The sequence below is a fragment of the Convolutriloba macropyga genome, chromosome 4 (assembly GCF_964194025.1).
Source record: "Convolutriloba macropyga chromosome 4, txConMacr16.3, whole genome shotgun sequence".
NCBI lineage: Eukaryota > Metazoa > Xenacoelomorpha > Acoela > Convolutidae > Convolutriloba > Convolutriloba macropyga.
Genome location: NC_134471.1, coordinates 7,508,722 through 7,530,716, shown reverse-complemented (window position 1 = coordinate 7,530,716; position 21,995 = coordinate 7,508,722). Strand labels below are relative to the sequence as shown.

At 36.2% G+C, this 21,995-nt stretch overlaps 1 protein-coding gene across 1 annotated transcript in view; it reads left to right on the top strand.

Moving 5' to 3' along the window:
• LOC142337446 (uncharacterized) overlaps window positions 1-21,995 on the top strand; it is an 82,763-nt gene that overhangs the window by 20,031 nt on the left and 40,737 nt on the right. Inside the window, exons 2-4 of the mRNA XM_075386674.1 lie at window positions 7,476-7,649; window positions 12,365-12,534; window positions 19,022-19,285. Coding sequence (XP_075242789.1) covers window positions 7,476-7,649; window positions 12,365-12,534; window positions 19,022-19,285 — 608 coding nt within the window. The remainder of the gene's footprint in view (window positions 1-7,475; window positions 7,650-12,364; window positions 12,535-19,021; window positions 19,286-21,995) is intronic.

The window sequence follows — 21,995 nt, the reverse complement described above, 5'->3', positions numbered from 1 at the left end:
ATTTGCGAAGACAGTATGACGTGATTTTTTTGGTATTAGGACTTAATTGATACATTTACGACTAATTTCTAACGATAGTGAAAAATTCATGATAAATTTGTGCTCATAAAACCTCTATCGATCACCTGAGAAGATTCGCTCTTACAAAAGAAGATGTCAAAAAATGATGTTTGTAAGATCACTAAATAATTGGATTGACAAAATTAATTTAAATAAATACAGATGATGGCAAGTTGTATAATTTTTTATATATTTTGGATAAATATTTGATAAAATTTTGTTATATTGCTTATAATTTGGGTGTTTTTCGACAATACTAAAGAAAATTGGGAAAAATTTGAGTATTTTTGACAAGTTTCAGCTACTTTTGGTAAATATAAGTGGCAGGAATTGGACAGTTTTTAATAGAATTGTTTCGGTTTTGATAGGAATTAGGTTTTTTTTGGCAAAAATGTAGTTTTTTTTGGTAAGAAATGGCTATTTTCAACCTGTATTGGTTAATTTCTTTTAAGGTTTTGGAAAGTGTTTGTCAGAATTGGGCATTTTTTTCAAGAATTGCGGATTTTTTTTATCAAGAATTGGGTATTTTGGCAAGAATTGGGCATATAAGCAAGAATTTGATATTTTTTGGCAGTAATTGGATAATTTTTCGTAATAATTGGCTTTTTTTTGGCTGCAATTGGGTACTTTTTAGCAAGTTTTGTGTAGTTTTTAGACAGAATTGGGTATTTTTTAGCATGAATTGGGTAATATTTTTGCATTTTTTGGGTATTTTTTTAGATAAAATTGGGTATTTCTTGGCAAGATTTGTGTTTTTCTCAAGAATTTGATATTTTTAGCAAGAATTGGGTATTTTTGACAGAAATTGTGTGTTTTAGGCAAGAATTGTGAATTTTTCGGCAATAATTGGATAATTTTTGATAACATTTGTCTAATTTTTGGTACTTTTTAGCAAGTTTTGGGTATTTTTTAGACAGAATTCGGTATTTTTTGGCATGAATTCGGTGTTTTTTCAAGAGTTGGGTATTTTTTAGCAAGAATTGGATAATTTTGGTAAGAATTGTGTATTTTTAAGCAAGAATTTGGTATTTTTATGGTAATAATTGGATAATTTTTGGTAACAGTTGTCTATTTTTGGCAAAAATTCGGTACTTTTTAGCAAGTTTTGGGTAATTTTTAGACAGAATTGCGTATTTTTTTATCTACGCGGGATAATATTATTAAGGGATTATCTTACTAATCTACTTCGTGTCAACAGCTTGGGTATCATGCTGTGAGGTACATTTTTGAAAATCACGTAAGCCGTACGTAACTGTAAATGAGTCACCCTATCTAATTTAATATTAAAATATTACCTAGCTTATCCCCTTTGTGTGAACAGCTCGGATATCATACTGTGAGGTGCGTCTTTGGCAATTGACATTAGTGAAGTGTAATATGGGAATGGGTAATTGACCTTCTTATTTTGTTATTAAGGGATTTTCTTGCTAATCCCCTTCGTGGGAACAGCTTGGGTATCATGTTGTGAGGTACGTCTTTGGAAATTGACATTAGTAAAGTGCAATATGGTAGGGGGTCAATGACCTTACTGATTTGTTGTTAAGGCACTATCTTGCTAATTCCCTTCGTGTGAAAAGCTTGGGTGTCATGCTGTGACGTACGTCTTTGGAAATTGACATTAGTATAGTGTAATATGGTAGGGGGTAAATGACCTTACTGATTTGTTTTTAAGGCACTATTTTGCTAATCCCCCTCGTGTGAACAGCTTGGGTGTCATGCTGTGAGGTACGTTATTGGGTATTTGCATTATTAGAGTGTAAAATGGTAGAGGGTCAATGTCCTTACTAATTTGTTATTAAGGCACTATTTTGCTAATCCCCCTCGTGTGAACAGCTTGGGTATCATACTCTGAGGTACATTTTTGAAAATCACGTAAACCGTACATAAGTGTAAATGAGTCACCCTATCTAATTTAATATCAAAGCATTACCTAACTAATCCCCTTTGAGAGAACAGCTTGGGTAGCATGCTGTGAGGTACCTCTTTGGATTTACATTATTAAAGTGCAATATGAGAATGATTAAATGGCCTAATTTATTATTAAGTGATTAACTTGCTAATCCCCCTCGTGTGGACAGCGTGGGTATCATGCTGTGAGGTACATCTTTGGAATTTGGGGGATTAAAGTGTAATTTGGTAGGGGGTCGATGACCTTATTAAATTGTTGTTAAGGCACTATATTGCTAATCCCCTTCGTGTGAACAGCTTGGGTGTCATACTGTGAGGTACGTCTTTGGAAATTTACGTTATTAAAAAATAATTTGGTAGGGGATCGATGACCTTATTAATTTGTTGTGAAGTCACTATCTTGCTAATCCCCTTCGTGTGAACAGCTTGGGTATCATGCTGTGAGGCACATCTTTGGTAATTGACATTAGTAAAGTGTAATATTATAAGGGGTAAATGACCTTACTGAATTGTTAAGAGATTATCCTGCTAATCCTTTTCGTGAGAACAGCTTGGGTATCGTGCTGAGAGGAACATCTTTGGAATTTTACATTAGTAAAGTGTAGTATGACAAAAGGTAAATGACCTTACTGATTTCTTATTGAGGGATTATCTTGCTAATCCTTTTCGTGTGAACAGCGTGGGTATCATGCTGTGGGGTACGTTTTTGGAAATTTACATTATTAAAGTGCAATATGGGAATTAGTAAGCCTTACTAATTTAATATTAAGGGATTAACTTGCTAATCCCCCTCGTGTGAACAGCTTGGGTGTCATGCTGTGAGGTACATTTTTGAAAAGTCGTACGTAACTGTAAATGAGTCATCCTAAATTATTATTGAAGTATTATCTTGCTAATCCCCTTTGTGTGAACGGCTTGGGTGTCATGCTGTGAGGTACATTTTTGAAAAGTCGTACGTAACTGTAAATGAGTCATCCTAAATTATTATTGAAGGATTATCTTGCTAATCCCCTTCGTGTGAACAGCTTGGGTATCATGCTGTGAGGAGGTACATCTTTGGAAATTGGAGGGTAGGAGGCTATACCTAATGTTAAAACTTAGGTACTTCCTTTTACCCCCCCCCCCCCAGCTTTGCTTAACTATTACTACTGTAGTCACTAAAACTTAAGCTTTGATACCATTAATTAATTAATCCGAATTTTGCTGCAGGTTGATAATGCGGCTGATTAAAAGCTATTTTGAACAACAGCTTCGAGCGGAAGTCGTTGCTGTAATTGGCTACTCTCGTTTTTCTCATCGACATGGTTGACAATTATGCGTACTGTTTTGGTCACATTTTTCTTCCATAGTTCACTGGGAGTTAAAAGCCTCCTGAATGACGTCATTTCTTTTGAATGTTCTACTCAACAAACCATCTTTGCTGTGCAGCAATTGATGCTTGGTTTCTTTATCTACCTTTTTGTAAAATCGATTTATTGCTTTGTGTGACTGTACGATCATCCTTCATGTTTGAAGATTGTTTTTATGAAACATTGAACTATTGGCTCATATGGTAATATCAGTATATCTATTGTGGGTGGGAAGGAAATTTAGTTGTCTGTCGATGATCGCACGATCTTCTCTGATGCAAAAATGATTCTCTCTCTCTCTCTCTCTCTCTCTCTCTCTCTCTCTCTCTCTCTCTCTCTCTCTGATGACTGTTCTCCTGGAAGAAAAAGTACGATACTGCACCTTTAGAATTTTTTGTAAGATTCTCAAAACGCCACGTTAAAATACAATTGATGTTGCTCATTCCAATTTTATGTCATTTTTTTTTGATAGCTTAGCCCCGTCATTGGACCTCGTCAATTTCACTGTAAAAAAATAGTTTTTCTCATAAACTTAAAATAGCACGCATTGAAGCGCTCGCTGAAATCTCGATTCTCTACAATCTGCCCACTGTCGACCACCACTATTTAATCAAATTTAGCTTTAAAAATGGCTTTTTTTCTTCTGAGAGCTCTCTTAAATAAACTTTCTATGCAAGTTTGTAATTAATGTCATATCCGAAACCTTTACACAAATCGATCAGGGCTCCTGAATTTTATTCAGTTTCGAGCTGAAAAAGCCGCCTTGGAAATCGATTCGTCTACCAGTAGCATTTCATACACGTGATCAATGGTTCTTGATTTCATTACAAGGGTGTGGTTTAGTACCCCGATACTCTGTTTGCATCTCTTGTGAAAGCATCACGAATAAGCTCTATTTCTAGCACAAATGGACTGAATTTTTATAAATGTGTTAGGCGGTCAAGTCAGTTGTCAGATGACAAATTTCCACTTTTTTGCAATTCAGTTCATTTTGTTACAGCTCTTTCGTTACAGTGAGCAGCAATTATATGAGAGATTTTTAGCATTAAGAGGTATAAGTGAAGTTCGCTATAGTGATGATTTTTATACTGATTTGATTTAGTTTCTATTTTAGATTTGTTCAGTTTGGGTGTTCTGTCATAAACATTGAATTATTAGAGTTATTACCTGCGTCAGAAGTAAATAGTGATTTAACTAACTTATCTTAAATTAGGAAGTAATTGAGGGCGGCAAAGGAAAATTGATGCCTCGAGATTATTAAGAACAGCAGCTCTATGTAGCTAAAGTAAGTCTATATAAATTGGCTATTCACATATGGAGGAAATCCGGGAGTGTAGACTGTCAAATTTGACCTTGCGTTAATTCGGTGCAAAGCTAAACAAAGCTGCGAGCCATAAAAATTGCAGAGACAAATAAAATAAATATTTGTCAATAAAAAAAAACAAGGAGGCTCATTAATGTGCTTTCGCACATGATGTTCCGACCCGAGCTCATCTACATTTTTGACTTAATTGTCAACCAAATGAAGAGATAACAAAAATCGATGTTTGAGTTTAAAACAATCGTTACACAACCTGTCTACTAATTGAATTACATATCGCCATGCCTCATTACAGCGCCAACGAGATCTGACATTAAAGAGACTACGAGACAATAAAGAAAACAAACAACAAAATTAGCAAAAACAAAAATTTCATTCAAAAACTGAATATATAAATTTAAAAGCACCAAGAAACAACGTCAAAATGCAGTCAGATAAAACCTTAACTACTCAAAATTTACTTTCTCCTAGATATACAGCAGATGGAAAGTTTTCTTAATGAGACTAGGTGACAAGTCGACAAAGAGAACGAACAATGAGGCGAAATTCAAAAAGTAATCAACATTCTTAAACCAAGAAGTTTCAAGTATTAAAAATCATTAGCTTTTAACTAAAAAATCTTTGATAAATTACTAAAAAGTCATTACAAAACCAAAAGAACCTGGCTTTGATTAGACTAAGCCATAGAAACGAAATAAAGTAAAACTCAAAAAAATTACAAACGATTTGCGAAAACACAAACTATTGCTACCATTAAAATCAGTAGCTATTATCTGATTATTAAGTATTTCTAATTCAATTGTTATTTCCACTAATTCAACTGAAGGATTTAAACTGATAGATTAAATAAGTTTACTTGGGCCACATTTGAACCATTGGGATCTGTTAATACGCGATTGTTCTGAAAGAAAAAGAGACAAAAATTGACCACTCAAAAAACGTTTATAAAAACGCATATTGTCCAAAAAAAACAAAACATCAGTGACAAATAATATCAGTAGATTTGTTATTTTTTGAGATACAAGAAGCTGGATGGGACCTCTCATTGATGAAAACAAGTTACAATTTGACGGAAAGAACAACAAAAACTGAAAAGTTTGAAAAATATTTGAAATTGTATATCATAAACTTTAAGACTAATCGCTATAAACTGACTGCTTCGGGAAACATCATTCATTCAACCCTCAATTACAAGCTCATGAGACCTGTCAGCAATTTACGGCTAACTAAAGAACAAAAACAGTTAAAAACAGCAAATTCAAGAAAAAATTGAACAAGAAAATGTCGAAGGCAAGAAAATGTCGAAGGCGAAAAAAATGGACTTTTCACTAAAAAACTTCTCTATTTTTAATTAATTTTCTACAGCAATGAGATTTCTGTTTTTTAGCAATTGAGCCGAATCAGCAAATATTAACAAATAAATTAGAACCACGAAATTTTTGAGAAAACTCGTAGTATCAACGCCATTAAATTCATTAGCTCTAAACGGAAGCCTGTAAATTATGACTCGATGGGACAGCAAGTTTGTTTGTCATTCATATTTCATCAATAGGAGCTTACAACAAGTTGTTGACTATGAAAACAACAACAAAGACGGCAAAAACCATAAATTCAATAGAAAAGTGCTAGAAGAAAGTGTCGAAGCAATTTATGTCATAAGCTCTTCTCTGAAAACTTTATCTATGATCCGTTGAACGTTTTTCCTAAACCAATGGGAACTATCAGTAATAATGTATTGTGATCAGATTTAAAAAGGATCCAAAAATAAGAAAAAGTTGCCGTAATTTTAAAAAAAACTATGAAAACTCATGGCATTGAAGTTTTAAAACTAATAGGTAGAAGATAAAACCGCTAACCAGATTAGTTTTGGCTGCAGTCGAAAGGGAAGGGATCCTGTGAGTGCTGAGACTGACTAACAATTCCCAAAAAAGTTTAGGATTAGTTAATGTTCAAAAAATTATTTGGATAATGTGATAAGAGTTCAAAAGTAACCAATAATACAAAAATATCCAGACATTAAAAAAAATGAATTCTTGTGTCATTGAAGTCATATAATCAATAGTTAGAAGAGTTTAGTTGCAGTTCACGTGACTAACAGTGACTAACAGTTCACGAAAAAAGTTTAAGATGGTTAATTTTCAAAAAAGTGACTTCTCTCTAGGTGACTTAAAAAAGCAAAAGAAAAAGTAGAAAAGTTTTATATAAAAAGAGCTCTCAAATAGAATTCGAAATTTTTTTGATAGTGAACTTCCTTATAAGACCAGAACTAGTCTTTTTATCGCCTTTAGTCTATTAGGAACACAAAATTGGTTCATTTTTGGCGTGAAATTTAATTTTGAAATATTATTTTTTATAGAAAATGTCTTAATTTGAAGAAAAATTACACTAAAAGTGAACAAATATCCCGTGTTCACACAAAACTTCAATGCTCGATAACTCCTCGAAAAAAACGAAAATCAAACAAGTCTTTTTAATTTGGAATTCTACGCTGGGCCAGTTTTTTAATGATACCACTCACATTTCTCTACGATGAATATATCGATCGGCCAAAATTGTCTGAACAAAAAAACCCATTTGTGTATATAGTTCCTCCCCCACAAGTGGGGTCGGAACAAGTAAGGGGAGAATTAGTAATATCGGGGAGTTAAGTAATTAAATGAGAAAAATAAAAGATTAAGTGACGTTTGATTGCCTTAAATAAATTAAGCGCCATTAATACGAATGGTTACCAGCGGGCTTTAAGTGAACAAGTATGCCCCAATGGATATCTTTTTTTTCAAAAAAATTAAACACACCTGTGGGTAATTTTGGAAGGAAATGCTTTGACTGTTCTTCAGATTGGGTGATTGTTGTGCTGATTATGAAGTGTTCTGTGTGGACCACCACAATGCAACATTCAATAATTCTGTGGTTGACGCAATTCCTGGACTTCCGTTGAACGCGGATCCAAATGATGCAGAAGAGTGGAAACAGCGGCTCGACTGTTATGAGGATCAGAACTTGGCAAACAGGTACCAATTTAGAGCCAGTTTTTCATTGAGATGCAAAAGCATATGATTATTGGTTTAATTCGAATTACTGGACAATTTTGTAATTTACGTGCGAGAGTTCCGCGGCCTGTTAATTAATTGCTCTCGAGCGAAGTTGGAAGCAATTATTGTGAACGTGTTGGTCTTTTCTTTAAATTTTCGCTTGACGTTTTTTGATTTTTCGAGTGACTTTTTCGTTTTGCGTGATTTAAATTTCGCTCTCATTTGCAAGTGCCAGCAGCTGAACTCAAGTGGCGGCAGTGCACTACTAAAAGTCAAATAAAAACCGCCAAAATTGGAGTATTTTTTAAAATTTTATTAGTGTTTATTGTGCTATATAATAACCTCCAATGACGTCATTTTAAGCCCCCCTTAGTGATTTAGTTACCCCCCCCCCCCACCACTGAAGCAGACTTCAATAGATTCGATCTCCCACTAGTTCGAGAGCGCAGGGTATATTTGGACGCTATAGATACTAATCTGAATTCCCCTGCAGTATAGAATGTCTTTGCATTATTTGCGAAAAGCTGTGGCTCCTAATGCAAAACCTGGCCATAACTCGTTATGGCGCTTGAAAATGTTTGTTCGTTCTTAATTGCTCTCAAACGAAGTCTATAGCAATTATATTATTCCTGTGGTTTTTATGCGATTTTTTCCTGGTCAGATTTTTCCTCTGACACCAATTTAATTCGTCTGATTCATATAAATAGTCAGCATCTTGGATTTTAAATGTACTGTAATAAGCTTGAGACATTTTATTGGAATAAATTACAAATTTTGCTTGGCAGCTCGGTTTTGTGAATTGAATTTTTTTTACTTCTCATAAACGGGATAAACAGGTAACGCCCGGAGGGCATTAAGTGGCTGAGCAGCTCTCTTAGAGCCTCAAGCCTTACTAGTCTCTAAGTACGCGATTGACGGAAACTGATTTTAAAGACAATTTTATGCTGTGAAGGGCGGTTCTTTGTCTTAAAAGTTTGATCCCCTAAGTCACCCCGCAACACTCCCACTATCCATCCTTCACCAACTGGCTATTTGACCCTCTGAACCCTACCCCATCGCTTGATCCCCCCACTCCACTCATGCCCCCTAATGCTAGCATCGTTAAGCCCCAGCTGGCTACTACCAAAGCGAACCGCTCACCTGTTGTTTGAGGGCAATTCTCCCGAAGTTCGTCGGTTATTTTACGGTAGCTGTTTTTCCAAGCTTAGTTTTTTGGAGCTCATGCTTTCTTGTATAAAGGAAAATCGACGAGCAGACAAATTCATGCGACTGATTTCTCGGCATCTATAGAATCTTGTCGTTTTTCTCACTTGGTTAAAATCTTGCTTGGAATTTTGATTGCACCATCAGTCACTTGTATTGCAAAAATCCATCCTAAGTATTGAACAAATGGCATGTAAATGTGAAATAAATAGTTAATTTATTGGAAGTAGTTACCGCTTTAGCTACAATCTTTAGAGCCTTCTTCCCACCTCTCATTGTAACTAGTTTTGACAATTCAAGGTACATAAATTGCAAAAATCTACCCCTGATTTTTACTGTAAAAAGTGCATCAGAAAACATCAAAGCCCATCAGTAATTTATAGAACTGTTTATTAATTGCTCTCAAACGAAGTTTGTAGCAATTATAGTAGTCCTGTCGGTCTTTTTTAATGCATTTTTCCGCTTGACGCATTTGATCTTTCGTTCTCAAAAACGGGATAAACAGGTAGCGCCCAGCGGGCATTGAGTGCTCTTAGAGCCTTTCAGCTCACTAGTCTTCAAGTATGCGATTCACAAATCTGTTTTGGTGACCTATACTTATGGTGCGAAGGTGGGTTCTTAGAGATTGCCCCCCCCCACTGTTGCCCCACCCCCACTGTTACCCATCAGCGCCCGGTGCACCCCCCCCCCCCCCCCGCTGCGCTCACTTACGCCCCTTCAATTAAGCTAAAGCTAGCCTCACTAAACCGTGCCTAGCTACTGACGAAGCCAGCCGCTGGCTGGTGGTTTTGAGAGTATTTCGACCGACGTTACTAGGTTATCTTTTTTTCATTACTCTTGAACGAAGTTCAGCATTCTCGAGTTCTCATACAAAAATACATATAATTCGTCTACAGAGTTATTTGCAAAAGTAATTGCCATCAAAAACGAAAAACAAATTGAAGATCTCGGATTAATTTTTACGGGCAGCATGACTTGGAATTGTCACCTCGAAATGGCGGTAAAGAATGGTTTTCAAAAACTGAATCATTAAAGAAGAGTTATACCCCGCACCACAAAACTCAAATGCACGTTGGTGAAAACATATATTTTCTCTGCGGTCTTTTATGCGTCAAATGTCTGGAACCCAGGACCACAGTATCTTCAACGCTTGGAAAGACTGCAGAGATCATGTTTAAAATGGATAACTTGCCGTTCTGTTCTCGTTGATAAAGAATACGTTGAGAGCCTAATTCGAAATCACCTATTGCCAGTCAGTTATTTTCTAGTTCTTAACGACCTAATTCTGCTTAACAAGATTTTAGTAGGCTAAACTTCTATGAATGCGTCAGACCACTGGTCAATAACTTTTGGTTGTCCAAAGACCAGATCAAGTGAAAAGCTTTTTATTGAAGCGAGAAAAACATTTCGGAAACGTTCTGAAGATAATTACTTTAATAGAGTAGCCTATTCAATAATTCTTTGTCTCAACTTAACAGTTTTGCTAACTATTCACCACACAAAATTCCATTTCAGTTTCGAAGAGAAGTGAAGAACTTTTTGGAAGGGGAGGCATTGAAAAGATTCAAATATAAAAATTACCCTCCAGGATGGAAAGTTTTCGAGAAATTTTAATTATTGAAACTTGATTTCTCCCCTAATCTGGGGACTACCAAGCTGGTTGTAACCATGTTTGGTTGAATTCAATATTATTATTATTATTATTATTATTATTATTTTTATTATTATTATTATTATTATTATTATTATTATTATTATTATTATTATTATTATTAGCAATTATTGTAAACGTTTGTGTCTTTTTTTATGCAAAATTTTTGCTTGACAAATATGACTTTTCGGTTGACTTTTCCGCTCTTGACTTTTTGCGTTTCGCGTGATCTAAAATTCTCTCTCAATCGCAATTTGAAGCAGCTGAACTCAATTGCCGGCAATTTAATACTTAAATTTAATATGAAAAGTGCGCCGAAACGGGTGTCATTTTTTACTGAATAGTGGTATATGTTAACCTCTAATGGGGTTATTTGAAGCCCACTATTGAACTTCTTAGTCCCATTTCGGCTCCCCCTTCCCCGACTGAAGCAGGCTGCAATTGATTAGAACTCCCACTAGTCGTTCTAGAGCAATTCTTCCGACGTTTAGTCGGTTATGTTTAATCTGTTTCCTAAAAATCTGTTTTCTGTTGATTGCGTTCCTTTTTTTTAAAAAAAAAGTTTGGATAAACAAAATTTGGGGGTGTTTGCAGGTGTAACTAAATGATATAACAAGCATATTTGAGGAGCACTATTTTACATGCATTTACTTCCATGGCATAATTTTAATTCAAATTTAAAAATCATTTATCAACTAATTAATGAAAGGCTTTGGTCCAGTTTCACATGTTCACATGGTTTCTTTGATGCTGTAATCTAATTACAAATAGGCACAATAATTTTTCTAAGTAATGTTATATAGTCAGAAAGAAAAAGGTAATGTTCAGTTAAGAATATATTGTAAAATCAAAAAAACACTAAATTAGTTATTTAAAGAACTGGACCTTACTTTTGTAAAAGCGAGTCAAAAATTATTTTGCACAATTTTCGTGTACTGCGTGAAGATCAACAATGTAAATATTAACTAAAAACGAATGCTTTCAATGACATCTTGCATATGTCTTTTTTGGCTACTTCAAAAATTCTTTCCAAAAATATTCTTTCAATTCTTTTTTCAAGAACGCTGTCGATGTTGTTTTAAGTCTAATATTAGAAGGCAAACTTTTGTAAATTGGAATGGCTTGTGCAACCAAAGAATCAGCCAAAAATTTTGTTCTTTCTTATAAGACGAAAGAAACTGGTAAAATTTTGTTGCGAAATTTGAGATCTCTGGGCCGATTGTACTTTCTCCGATTAAAACAGGCTTTTGTTGCCCAATTCAATTGTTTTTCCAAAGTTGAGATTAATAATTTTGCAACATCACCACAACTAAAGCGGATTAATGACGTGACTTATTAAAATTACATTAAGTAAAGTATTTTTTGTTTTCTCCGGCCAGCTTTTACCTAGTTTACTCGAAACTTTTATTCCACAAGCCATTCTGTGAATTATGTTTTCCACTTCTTCATCAAACTTTAGTTTGCTATCAATAACTGCGCCAAGATACTTCACATTAGTTGAGTTTAATGACTCTTTGTGGATTTAAGTTTACATAACGTTTGCTAAAAATGTTTTACAGAATTTGGAGGTGGTTTCCACTCTTGAATGTAACTCAATATCGTCAAATTGGAAATGACATCTTTTTCGGAAATAAGGCTACAAGTAGCCTACTTTCCGCGAGTCAATGTCACCAAGTAGCAAATTCAATTAAGGTATACCTCTGCTGTGTTGGTAATTGAAAACGGTTTCATTGTGACTTCATTGTTCAACCCCTCGCTGAAATTTATTCAAGAAATAAAGCGCTGTTTTTTAACCAGATCACAATTTAGGTTTTTCTTGTGACATGTGCGTTTTTCTAAGGTTCTACATTGTGGAAACTTGTCCTCAGATGGCCTCTCTAGCAGACGGCAGTGCCTACAAGTGGAGTGGAAATGGTCTGGGATTATTCACAGCTGACTTGTGTCAATATGCGTCTACCTTCACACATGAGGGCGTTTTAGCAAAGCTGCCTGTAGTGCATGTAGACTCAGGTAAATTAGAACTAAATTAACATAGGATTTTCTTGTTTTTCACAGAGATATGGCTTCTTTACTGTATTAGAGTTAAGTTTTTAATCACCAGTTACTCTAAATCTAGTTCATTTAACTTAAAAAAAGTCAAATTGACAGCAAACTGTTAATTATCTGTAAATAAAGCAAAACAGAGGTTGGACAAGTTGAACTTCCGCTTTGTCGTGTTTATAAGTTTAGCGTAAATCTGCGAGAGCAATATAGGTCAAAATTTAGGAGACAATTTTTAATAGCTCTCGAACGAACTTTGAAGCAATTAATAGCTCTCGAACGAACTTTAAAGCAATTATTGAAGCAACATGTGGGTCTTTTTTATGCCAAATTTTTCTTGACCGTTTTCTCATAGAACATTCATCCGATTTCAATTCTCGAGTGACTTTTTCAAGCGTTACTTTTTGAGTACTTGAGTGATTTGAATCGCGAGCATTCAGAAATTAAATCTCTTTTCAAGTGCATTGTTGAGTTTATGAGTGGTTTGAATTGCGACCAATCAGAAGTTAAGTCTTTAACTCAAATGAAACTGAGTGTGATAAAAGCTGGTTTATATCCCGCGTAGCGCAGAGTTACTTTACAGGACTCTAATTTTGGAGGTCGCAGGCTCGAACCCCTCCTTAGTTAGGAGTTAGAAATTTTTGCACCATAAAAGTTTCTGTAGCCTACGCCCTCTTCTAATTTATTTGCCGCCAGTCGTTCGAAAGCAGTTCGTCCGACGTTAGTAGGTTTATTGCTATCCAAAATTTTGGATTGTATTTGTGCGCTGTCTTTTTAAGATCTGTTCAATGTTTGCAGCCTGATTTTTTTTCAAACTACCTTTAAAGTGGAGTGTGAATTTGGTGTTCAATAGCCGCAAAGCGACAGCTGAGGCTGTTATTGACCTTCTCTTAGTTTTTTATTTTGTCGTCAAGATTTTTGTTGGAACCATATGACGTCACAATTACTTCAAATCTGCTTTTTGTTCATGCAGTTCCAACTGAATTGCCTGCGTGACGTGATTTTTCACTCTTAGTGGAGGAAGTTCTGTTGTTCATTTGCGTGATTAAGTTTTTGGTCACACGTGACTTGCCTCACTCTCAAAAAAGACTTCTGCACTCTGTAATCGACTTTTCTTCACTTTAATTCAAAGCGATATGGTCAAGTGAGAGCGTGTCGATCTAATTGAAGGGTATTTGAGTGCAGCTAATGGAAGCCGCAACAAGTTAAACAGGTTCTTAACCAAAATATAACAACTCATCAATTAATAGTAAATTTCTCTTTTGGTCCGTTTCTTTTACTGTCTTTTTGAAACTACAGACCTACAAAGCCATTGCGGCTATTTTCTGGAAATCTGCCAGCTGTGTTTTAACAAATTGTCGGTTTTTGAGGGTGATTATTTGATGCACAGCAATTGAATGTTATTATCCCATTTGGAATTGCTTGAGTCCCTGAACTGGCTGCTAATTCTTTTTATTACTTTGATACCAATTGTCGTCATAAATTTTTTATGAATTCTTTGTTCTGTGTTTTATTTTTTCTGTTGTCTTATCACTTAGTTTCGGTATTGGCAGCCCTCATCTGTTGCTAATGAGGCATAATTGGATTAATTTAATCCCCTCAGTTCATAGCTAATTGCTTCTTCAACTTTAACACGTATTATTTTGATAAAAATTAGAAAATTTTGAAACTTGCTTGAAGGCGTTATCAATTTTGTTTTCTCATCAATTAGTCTCCTGAAGGGCACGTCTCATTCGTTGCTAATGGCATAGATAAACCTAATTAATGGTTCAAGTTCTTAGCTGGTTGCTTTCATAATTTCGACAGTATTCGTTTAAAAATTGGAACTTGTGAGTTTTGCCTGTATTCGTTGAATCTGATTAGTCTCTTAAATTCAGACCAGTAGTTTTCAAAGTTTTGTCGCTAGAAATGTTGATAGATTTTTCTCTGCGTTTTTGTTGATCTTCTTCAGTTTTGTCTCTGAATCTAAATAACAGTTTTTTGCCCTTTTACTCTGACGTAATTTTAATATATAGGCGTCAGTTGTTAGCAATTATTTTTGATGACGTAGGTACCATGTGTTTTTGAAATGTTTACGTTATTTTTTGAACCTCGCCTTTTTTTGTGTTTTCGTCCCTTATCACCAATGGGATTAAAATTTTCGCTCTGTCGTTTTGTTTTTTCGAGTTACTTTTACGCCTTGGACTTTTTCATTTTTGTGCGTTCTAAATTTTCTTTCACAAGTGTCATCAGTTGAACTCGTGGCGGCAGTTCACAACTAAAAGTCAAATGAAAAGTGAACAGCAGTTGGTTTGAATTTTTTCACTTGTTTTTTAATAGTTATAGTGGCTGACCCCCCCCCCCCCCCCCCCCCCCGATTGGATTCAATAAATTTTTGGAGCTCCACTAGTCGTTCGAGAATAACTCTTCCGTTAGTCTGGTTATGTTTTTATTTCGTCTCTTTGATTTTGGCAAGGTTGTTTTATGTTGTACGTATTTTAGGCATGCGCAGTGTCAATAGTTAATAAAAGTGTTATTAATGTTGCTGGGAAAATGTCGATGTTTAGGTCACTAGTTTTTTTGGATTTTCGTGTTTGTTCTTTTATTTCTCTGCTTCTGTTTTTCCCATCAATTTTTGTGGATTTCGCTTCTAACGGAGCACTTCTTTGAAAGTTTGCCCTCTTTGAAAGTTTGCCTACTTCGAAAGTTTGCCCTCTTCGAAAGTTTGCCCTCTTCGAAAGTTTGCCCTCTTGGAAAGTTTGCTCTCTTCGAAAGTTTGCCTTTTTCGAAAGTTTGCCTTCTTCGAAAGTTTGCCCTCTTCGAAAGTTTGCCCTCTTTGAAAGTTTGCCCTCTTTGAAAGTTTGCCCTCTTTGAAAGTTTGCCCTCTCGGAAACTTTACCCTCTTCGAAACTTTGTTTCAGATATAATGCGTAGTAGAGAAAACGTCTTTCAAATACTTTTAACGTCTTGCATTCGAAGTTCGGTGGTCCAATCGGACTGAGCACATTTTTTGCTCCATTCTACTAATTGGATGTATGGAAGTTTGTCGATTGCGGCTTGCGTTATCATTGTTGACTTAGGATTGCGTTCGTATCCCGGACGTGTTAATATTTTTTCCAGGTCACTTATGAAATTGATGAAATTGTCAACAGTTTTTGTTCATTGTGTCGATGGGCATATTTAGGATACCAGCCTATCCAGATAAGCGCCGACATTAACGCTTGATTTTCTATGTTTTTATTTGGTGGTACCCTTGTGCGTTGCATCCGTAACCTTTCACTAAGCTGTTTGCCCGTCCATTGAGAAGAGATTGCAGGTGCACTTTTTTTCTGTGGTGCTGAGTGGCTTCGAGTCAATAACAGACTCGAATAACTATCCAATATGTCCAAATCAATAGACTGCTTTTAAAGGTATCGCGCGTTGGTGTTGGGAGGCTTCCTGAGGTAGTCGGGTTATTTATAAATTGCTCTGCATGAACGTGATCCTGATTTTTTGCCAAACTAATTAAGGGTTGATGCTGAGGTGGCCGGATAATTGGATCAAACATACTTCTGGCAAATGACGCATTGAAATGACAGGTTTGACGTTTCTGTAATCTGACTTTTCAATGGTTGGTTTGAACTAATTGTTATACAACTTGGAACTGGAGATTCTTGAGGTTTTTTCCGATGCTTTATTTCGTTTTGTTGCCTTTACTTTTGAATTTTTGATGGCAGTGTTGCTTTTATAACCACTGAATTGTCGGCCAGATCACAACTGACTTTAAATTTTCCCCGAACTAATTTCAGCTTGTTACGAGTCTCGTTTGACTCCTAATGTCTTATCTTGGAAATGAAAGTGTTGCGATTCGTCTATTTTCGTATGTCGGAATGTCATTTGTCTTATCGGATTCTCATGGTAACTGCTGAGCTTCTTTTTCTCCTTCCAAGAAATCCGCTTCTGGCAGATTTTCATCGGTTAAAATATGTCGAACAAGATCTCTTATGCTCGAAGCGCAATATGTGTAAGCTAAGATGACTTTCGACGGCTTGAGGAGGCATGTTGGATTTTTTAAGGCTGTTTATTGATGTTTTATTTTGGCGATGGCTGGATAAGTATCATGTCTTGTGATGCAAGATTTGCCTTTTCTAACTGACTCATGTCACCTCACGGAACTTGGGGACAATTAGTAAAGACGTTTTGGGAATTGCTTCTTATCTCTGATGGAGTTCAAGTGGCACCTCATGGAACCTGATGATCGCCCAAAAGATGTAATAGGCGATTTATGTTGAAGTGAGAACTACCAAGTTGAACAGATGCATATTTCCGAATTCCATTAACACTCGTAGTTTCTGTTGCGATCACTGTTCAACTTTGCGCTGTATTCTATGTAAAAAGTTTTGTTTATGGTAGTGAAGGTTCGAGCGAGAAGAATCTTTCAGATGTAGATATTTGTGGCTGAATATTCTTGAACTCAGCCAGATAGTTCTTTAACTCCTGTTCTCTAGCTTATTAACGGTTTGAATATAAGAGTTCGAAGAGGACTTCTCTAGAATGCTGTTCCTTGCTGTAGATCTCTGCTTGTTTTCGTGTTGATCAGGTATTCCTCTGACTATTCGCCGTTTGTTTCTGTGGGTATTTTTTCGTATTGATGAATGAGTATCAGAATTTTATACGTTTGTGCTTAAGAGTCTATGATCAGTGGAAAATTGTTCTTCGAAGACTTGAACATTTGCTATTGAATTTAAAATTTGATATTGCATGACAAATGTGTGAAATCTTTGTCTGATTGGTACACTTGTTAGTTAAAAGAACGTACTGATGTTTTGATGCCGCTGGCGAGGTTCCTGTTTGAAAGGAAGATCTGCTGTGGAATCAGGCTACTTGCTGGTGGGCACTCTGGTCGGCCAGGAAGAACAAGGCTGTAGAACGCTGCTAAACTTTGGGTGCCGCTGCGGGGATAGTGGTGAGCCAGTAAAACGGCTGCTGCTGGTTTGTAGCTTCAAGGAAACTAGGCTGGAGAAAACCGATTAACGTTAGTTGTTCCTAATGGGAATCTTGATTATTTGGGAAACAGGCTGCTAAACGCCGATGCTGGTGGGGAATGCTGGTTGAACGGTAAACTAGGCTGGAGAACGCTGGTAGACGTTGATTGCTGCTACTGAAAATCCTGCTTGGCCAAGAAACTGGGCACTGCGAGCTGGTTGCTGGTGCGGGGGGTCCTGGTTAGCCAGGAAAACGGTTGCTGCTGGTGGGGATTCCTTATTGGACTAGAAACTAGGCTGCTTATAAACGTTGATGGCCGCTGCTTGGCATCCTTGGTGATCAGGAAACGACACTGCTGGCTGGTTGCTGCTGGTGGCGATCCTGGTTGGCCAGGAACCTGACCTACAGAACGCTTATGCTGGCTAGCAGCTGCTGCTCGGATCCTGGTTCGCCAGGAAACGGGGCCGCAGAATGCTGCTGCGGGGGATCCTTGCTGGTCAGGAAATTTGGCTGCAGAGAGGTGCTGGGGGCTGGTTGCTGGTGCGGGGGTTCCTGGTTGGACAAGAAACTGGGCTGTGGGTTTTTTTATCGCTGAGACCCTTGGTTAACCAGGATTACGTGTTTGTGTGAAGTTGTATCTAAAATTACCGTGTTTTTGTTGAAATTGTGGGGTATGTTTTGGTTTGAATAGTTTGACTGTCGATCTCCCACTGCCGGGGTGCGATGCCGTCCTCAAAGAACTACTGCCGGTGTGCTCAGTAGACCGAAAGTGCCTTGGTTTCCTCCCCTGCCTGAGTTTGGTTGCCTTGAACAAAAACCACCGGTTTTTGACCTCTGCGGGTTGGTTGGGTTTACTGAAAATTGGCTGGTGTTCCTCCGCTGTCTTGGTGTGGGTTTCCGACTTCAATAACCACGGTGTTTGACCTATGCGGGTGAGTTGGGTAGAATGATAAAATCTGGGGTTTCTGCACTGCCTAGGTGGGGGTGCCGACTGCAAAAATCCTGCGGGGTGTTATACTTTTTGGTATGCTTAAATAAGGGGTAGGGTGGTATGGTTTTTGGCTGAGCTTCGAGTGTTGGCCGGCTTTACTCAATGGCTTGTGCCTTTAACGTTGTCGCCCCATTTCACCAGCTATATCTATAACTCTGCGCAAATGTGGCCACTTGCTAGTCATCAATTCATTTTATCTTTGTATCAGTCTCTTGGTTTTGATTATTTTGCATGTTCTGTTTTATGTATTAACAATTTTGACTCTGGGAGCTCAGAAGTGAAGATCATTACAAAGGTTATAATAAAGTATTTTAATTTTAGTCCAGGAAGCCATATCTGGTGATAGATATTGCGTATTTGCTTACACCTAGTATTTATGCATAATGAAATTGGTTATGCGGGACAGAATTGGGAGAGAATTATGCATAAAAGAAGAAGTGGGACAGAATTATGCCGTTGTTTCACATCAATTTAATCACAAATTGCAGATTTAGGTTAAACAATTGCTCTGTGACGTTACAGGCGTCACATATCGAAACTCGTACTGTGCTGTGTGCAATGGCATCTCGCTACGGGAAGTCAGACCGTGGGATGCGTCTTACATATGTCCACTGGACAGTATTCCGAAGTTCCCCAGAAATCTGGACAGAAATGTGGGAGAGACTATTCGAGAGATTTGGGACACAATGTCCAAGAATTGCGAGGCATTGTATAGAGTGGGAACTGAAACTGGCGTGAATGTGCGGAAATGTTACAATGATATGACGGGACAGTTGAATATTGCAGGTGAGCTAATTTCGAGGCGTTTGGATTTTGTGTACATAGATCGCCTTGTGTTAAGCAAAGGCAACCATTTATAATTAATTGCTCTTGAAAGAAGTTCATATCAATTATTGTAAACGTGTGAGTCTTTGTACGAATCGAAGAGTATTGAGATTCTACTGTTTATAGCTGCGAAGCTGTAAGCTGAGCGGAGCTATATTGAGGTGCTCCTGGTTTTTTACGACTCGAAGAGGAGTATTGGTTTTCTCTCGGTTTTTACAGGAAGTAGATTTGATCACGCGGCATTTTGACCTAAAAGCGAAAGTGAGAAAAGCTGTCTTGGTGAACAGATTTTCGCTAAGCGAGAGAAGTTTTTTGATCATGCGCTGAGTTTAGTGAATGACGTTTTGACTTTGAAAAGTAGTTTTTGACTGAATTGCACATAGATAACCGTTTTTAGCCGTTTTTTCGTCTAAGGGGTACAGTGTTTTTGTTAGTGTTTTGCAGAGCCTGAAAATGCGTTTCAAGTTTCAATTGGCACATAATTCTTGATTTTTTAGTTAATTTTTGGCTTTTTTTATATTAATTTCTTCATTTTTGGATCTTTTAACCGTCTTTTTGTCAAAAATCAGTTAATATGGCAACTTCTCTTTGATAATTCCTATACTCAACGCCTCTATCTACCTCGATGTAATTTTGTTTCAGAAAATTGTACATATGCTAATCCGATTTTGGTAGTTTTTTCCGATTTTCGTCAGTTTTTTCGTTTGTATTTTGGTTGTAATTGCTAGAAATAGTTTTTTTTTGTGCAACATGAGGTACTTTAATTTTGTATCAATGAAATTTCAATGATTTTTTGGCATAAGGTTCTGAAAAAAAACAGTTAGCACTTTTTCATAAATGCAGTCTTAACTTAAAAGTTCTTGGACCATTTTTTTTGCAAAATGTTTCAATGTTTCGTATTTATGAATTCTGCCTTTTCCTATTTTTTGTTCTCTTCAGGAGGATTGATTTTTGTATCGAATGACTAGTTATCTTTTCTGTCTTGAATGCTGAACAATGAAATGTATTCGTTTTTCTTGAATTTTTTAAATTGATTTTTAACTTTCGAAAATCAAATTGATTTTTAACTTTCAAAAATGTGTTTTTGTTACGGTGTTCTTTACATTTTGCCCATATTTACATTCTAGTTAGTATCATTCTAACTTTGTGCTGTCACCTACATTTATTGTCGGTATATTGGTTCTTTCAGTTGTAAAAATGAATGATTCAGCTTTTTTCTTAGATTTTTTGTCATTTCTTTGGTTTGCAATTGATTTATTTTCAACATAAAGCAGTACTGAGAGTTTTGCTAGCAAGCTTTTTTCCAGAATTTTCACTTATGACTAACTACTAGAGCTTTCTTCCGGCCTTGGTATTAATTTAAACGATTTTTTGCCTCTGAATATTCTGTTGCTTATGTCCTTTTTCTATGATCAATTTTTATTTTTTGATTTGGTATGAAAATCATGTTGAAAAAACAAGGAAACAGGCGTGTGTTGTTTTTTTTTTTTCGGAATCGCAGTGATTAGAAGTCTAATTATAGGTGTTTTTCTGATTCTTAAATTTGAGCTTTCTTTTTTTGAAAAAGATATAACTTATTTTCTAAGATTATTATCTGCCGTTTGCTTTCGCGATCTTTTTTCAGATTAGAATTATGAATTATTTGTGGGCTATTGACAACCTTGTCAGCTCTTTCAGACTATCAGGTTTTTGACCACCTTAATTATTTTTGGATTTTTTTAAAGTTATTTTAACGTTTTCAATAATATAAAATTTTGCTGAATTTTGTTTTCTCTTGTTGACAGTGGTTTTAAGTTTCAACAATTTTTAAAGCAGACCTGGAGAGGTAGTGAGTTAATGGTTTAATACAAAAATTAGTTGCTTCCGTTGCAATTTCGGTTTTGTTAGTGAAGTTCTGACGCTTCGAGTCGTTTCCGGAATTCTTTCGACTATGTTTTTTTGTTTCGTCGTCTGACGCTCTTTTTTCGTTTTACATTTTACACAGCAAAGCTGAAAAAGTCAAATTTTTTGAATGACTGCTTTCTCTAACTAACGGCATTTGCGCGCGTGACGTCATTTCTAACTCGCTTTAGCAAAAAGTTTTTAGGTTATTTTGCGTGATTAGATTTTGATCATACCTGACTTACCTCACTCAAAAAAAATGACTTTTTGCTCTTTAAAAACTTAAGTTTAATTTGAGTTTGTTTCAGGTCAAAAGAACTCATATGTGCAGTAAAGGTCCCCTAATAAGAGGCTTCTGCGCAATGAATTTTCATCAAGCTTCATTAATTTTATCGTTTTAATTTTTTTTAAATAGCTTTTTGAGTGGCGTCGATAACTTTTTCATTTTTATATCTATCTCTTTCTATCTCTATCATACGGCACGCAAGTCTATTCTTTCGCAGCTATTCCGGCAATCTGCCGGCTGTTTTTTTTTAGCAGAAAGCAAGTTTGTTCATGACTTGAGTTTTGACTTCTTTCTGTTCGGGCATTTACCTCCGTTTTTGATTGTTGACTTCTGTTTTTCAGACATTGGACTTTAACAGTAGCTATGTTTGTAATGTATAGTAATTAGGAACTGCTGGTAATGTTCAAGGTGAAGAGGTCATTTTTGAGATTTTTTTGTTTCCTATATAAGTCACTCGTAATTATCTAAAACTATACCGCACAAACCCACCCCCCCACCACCTAT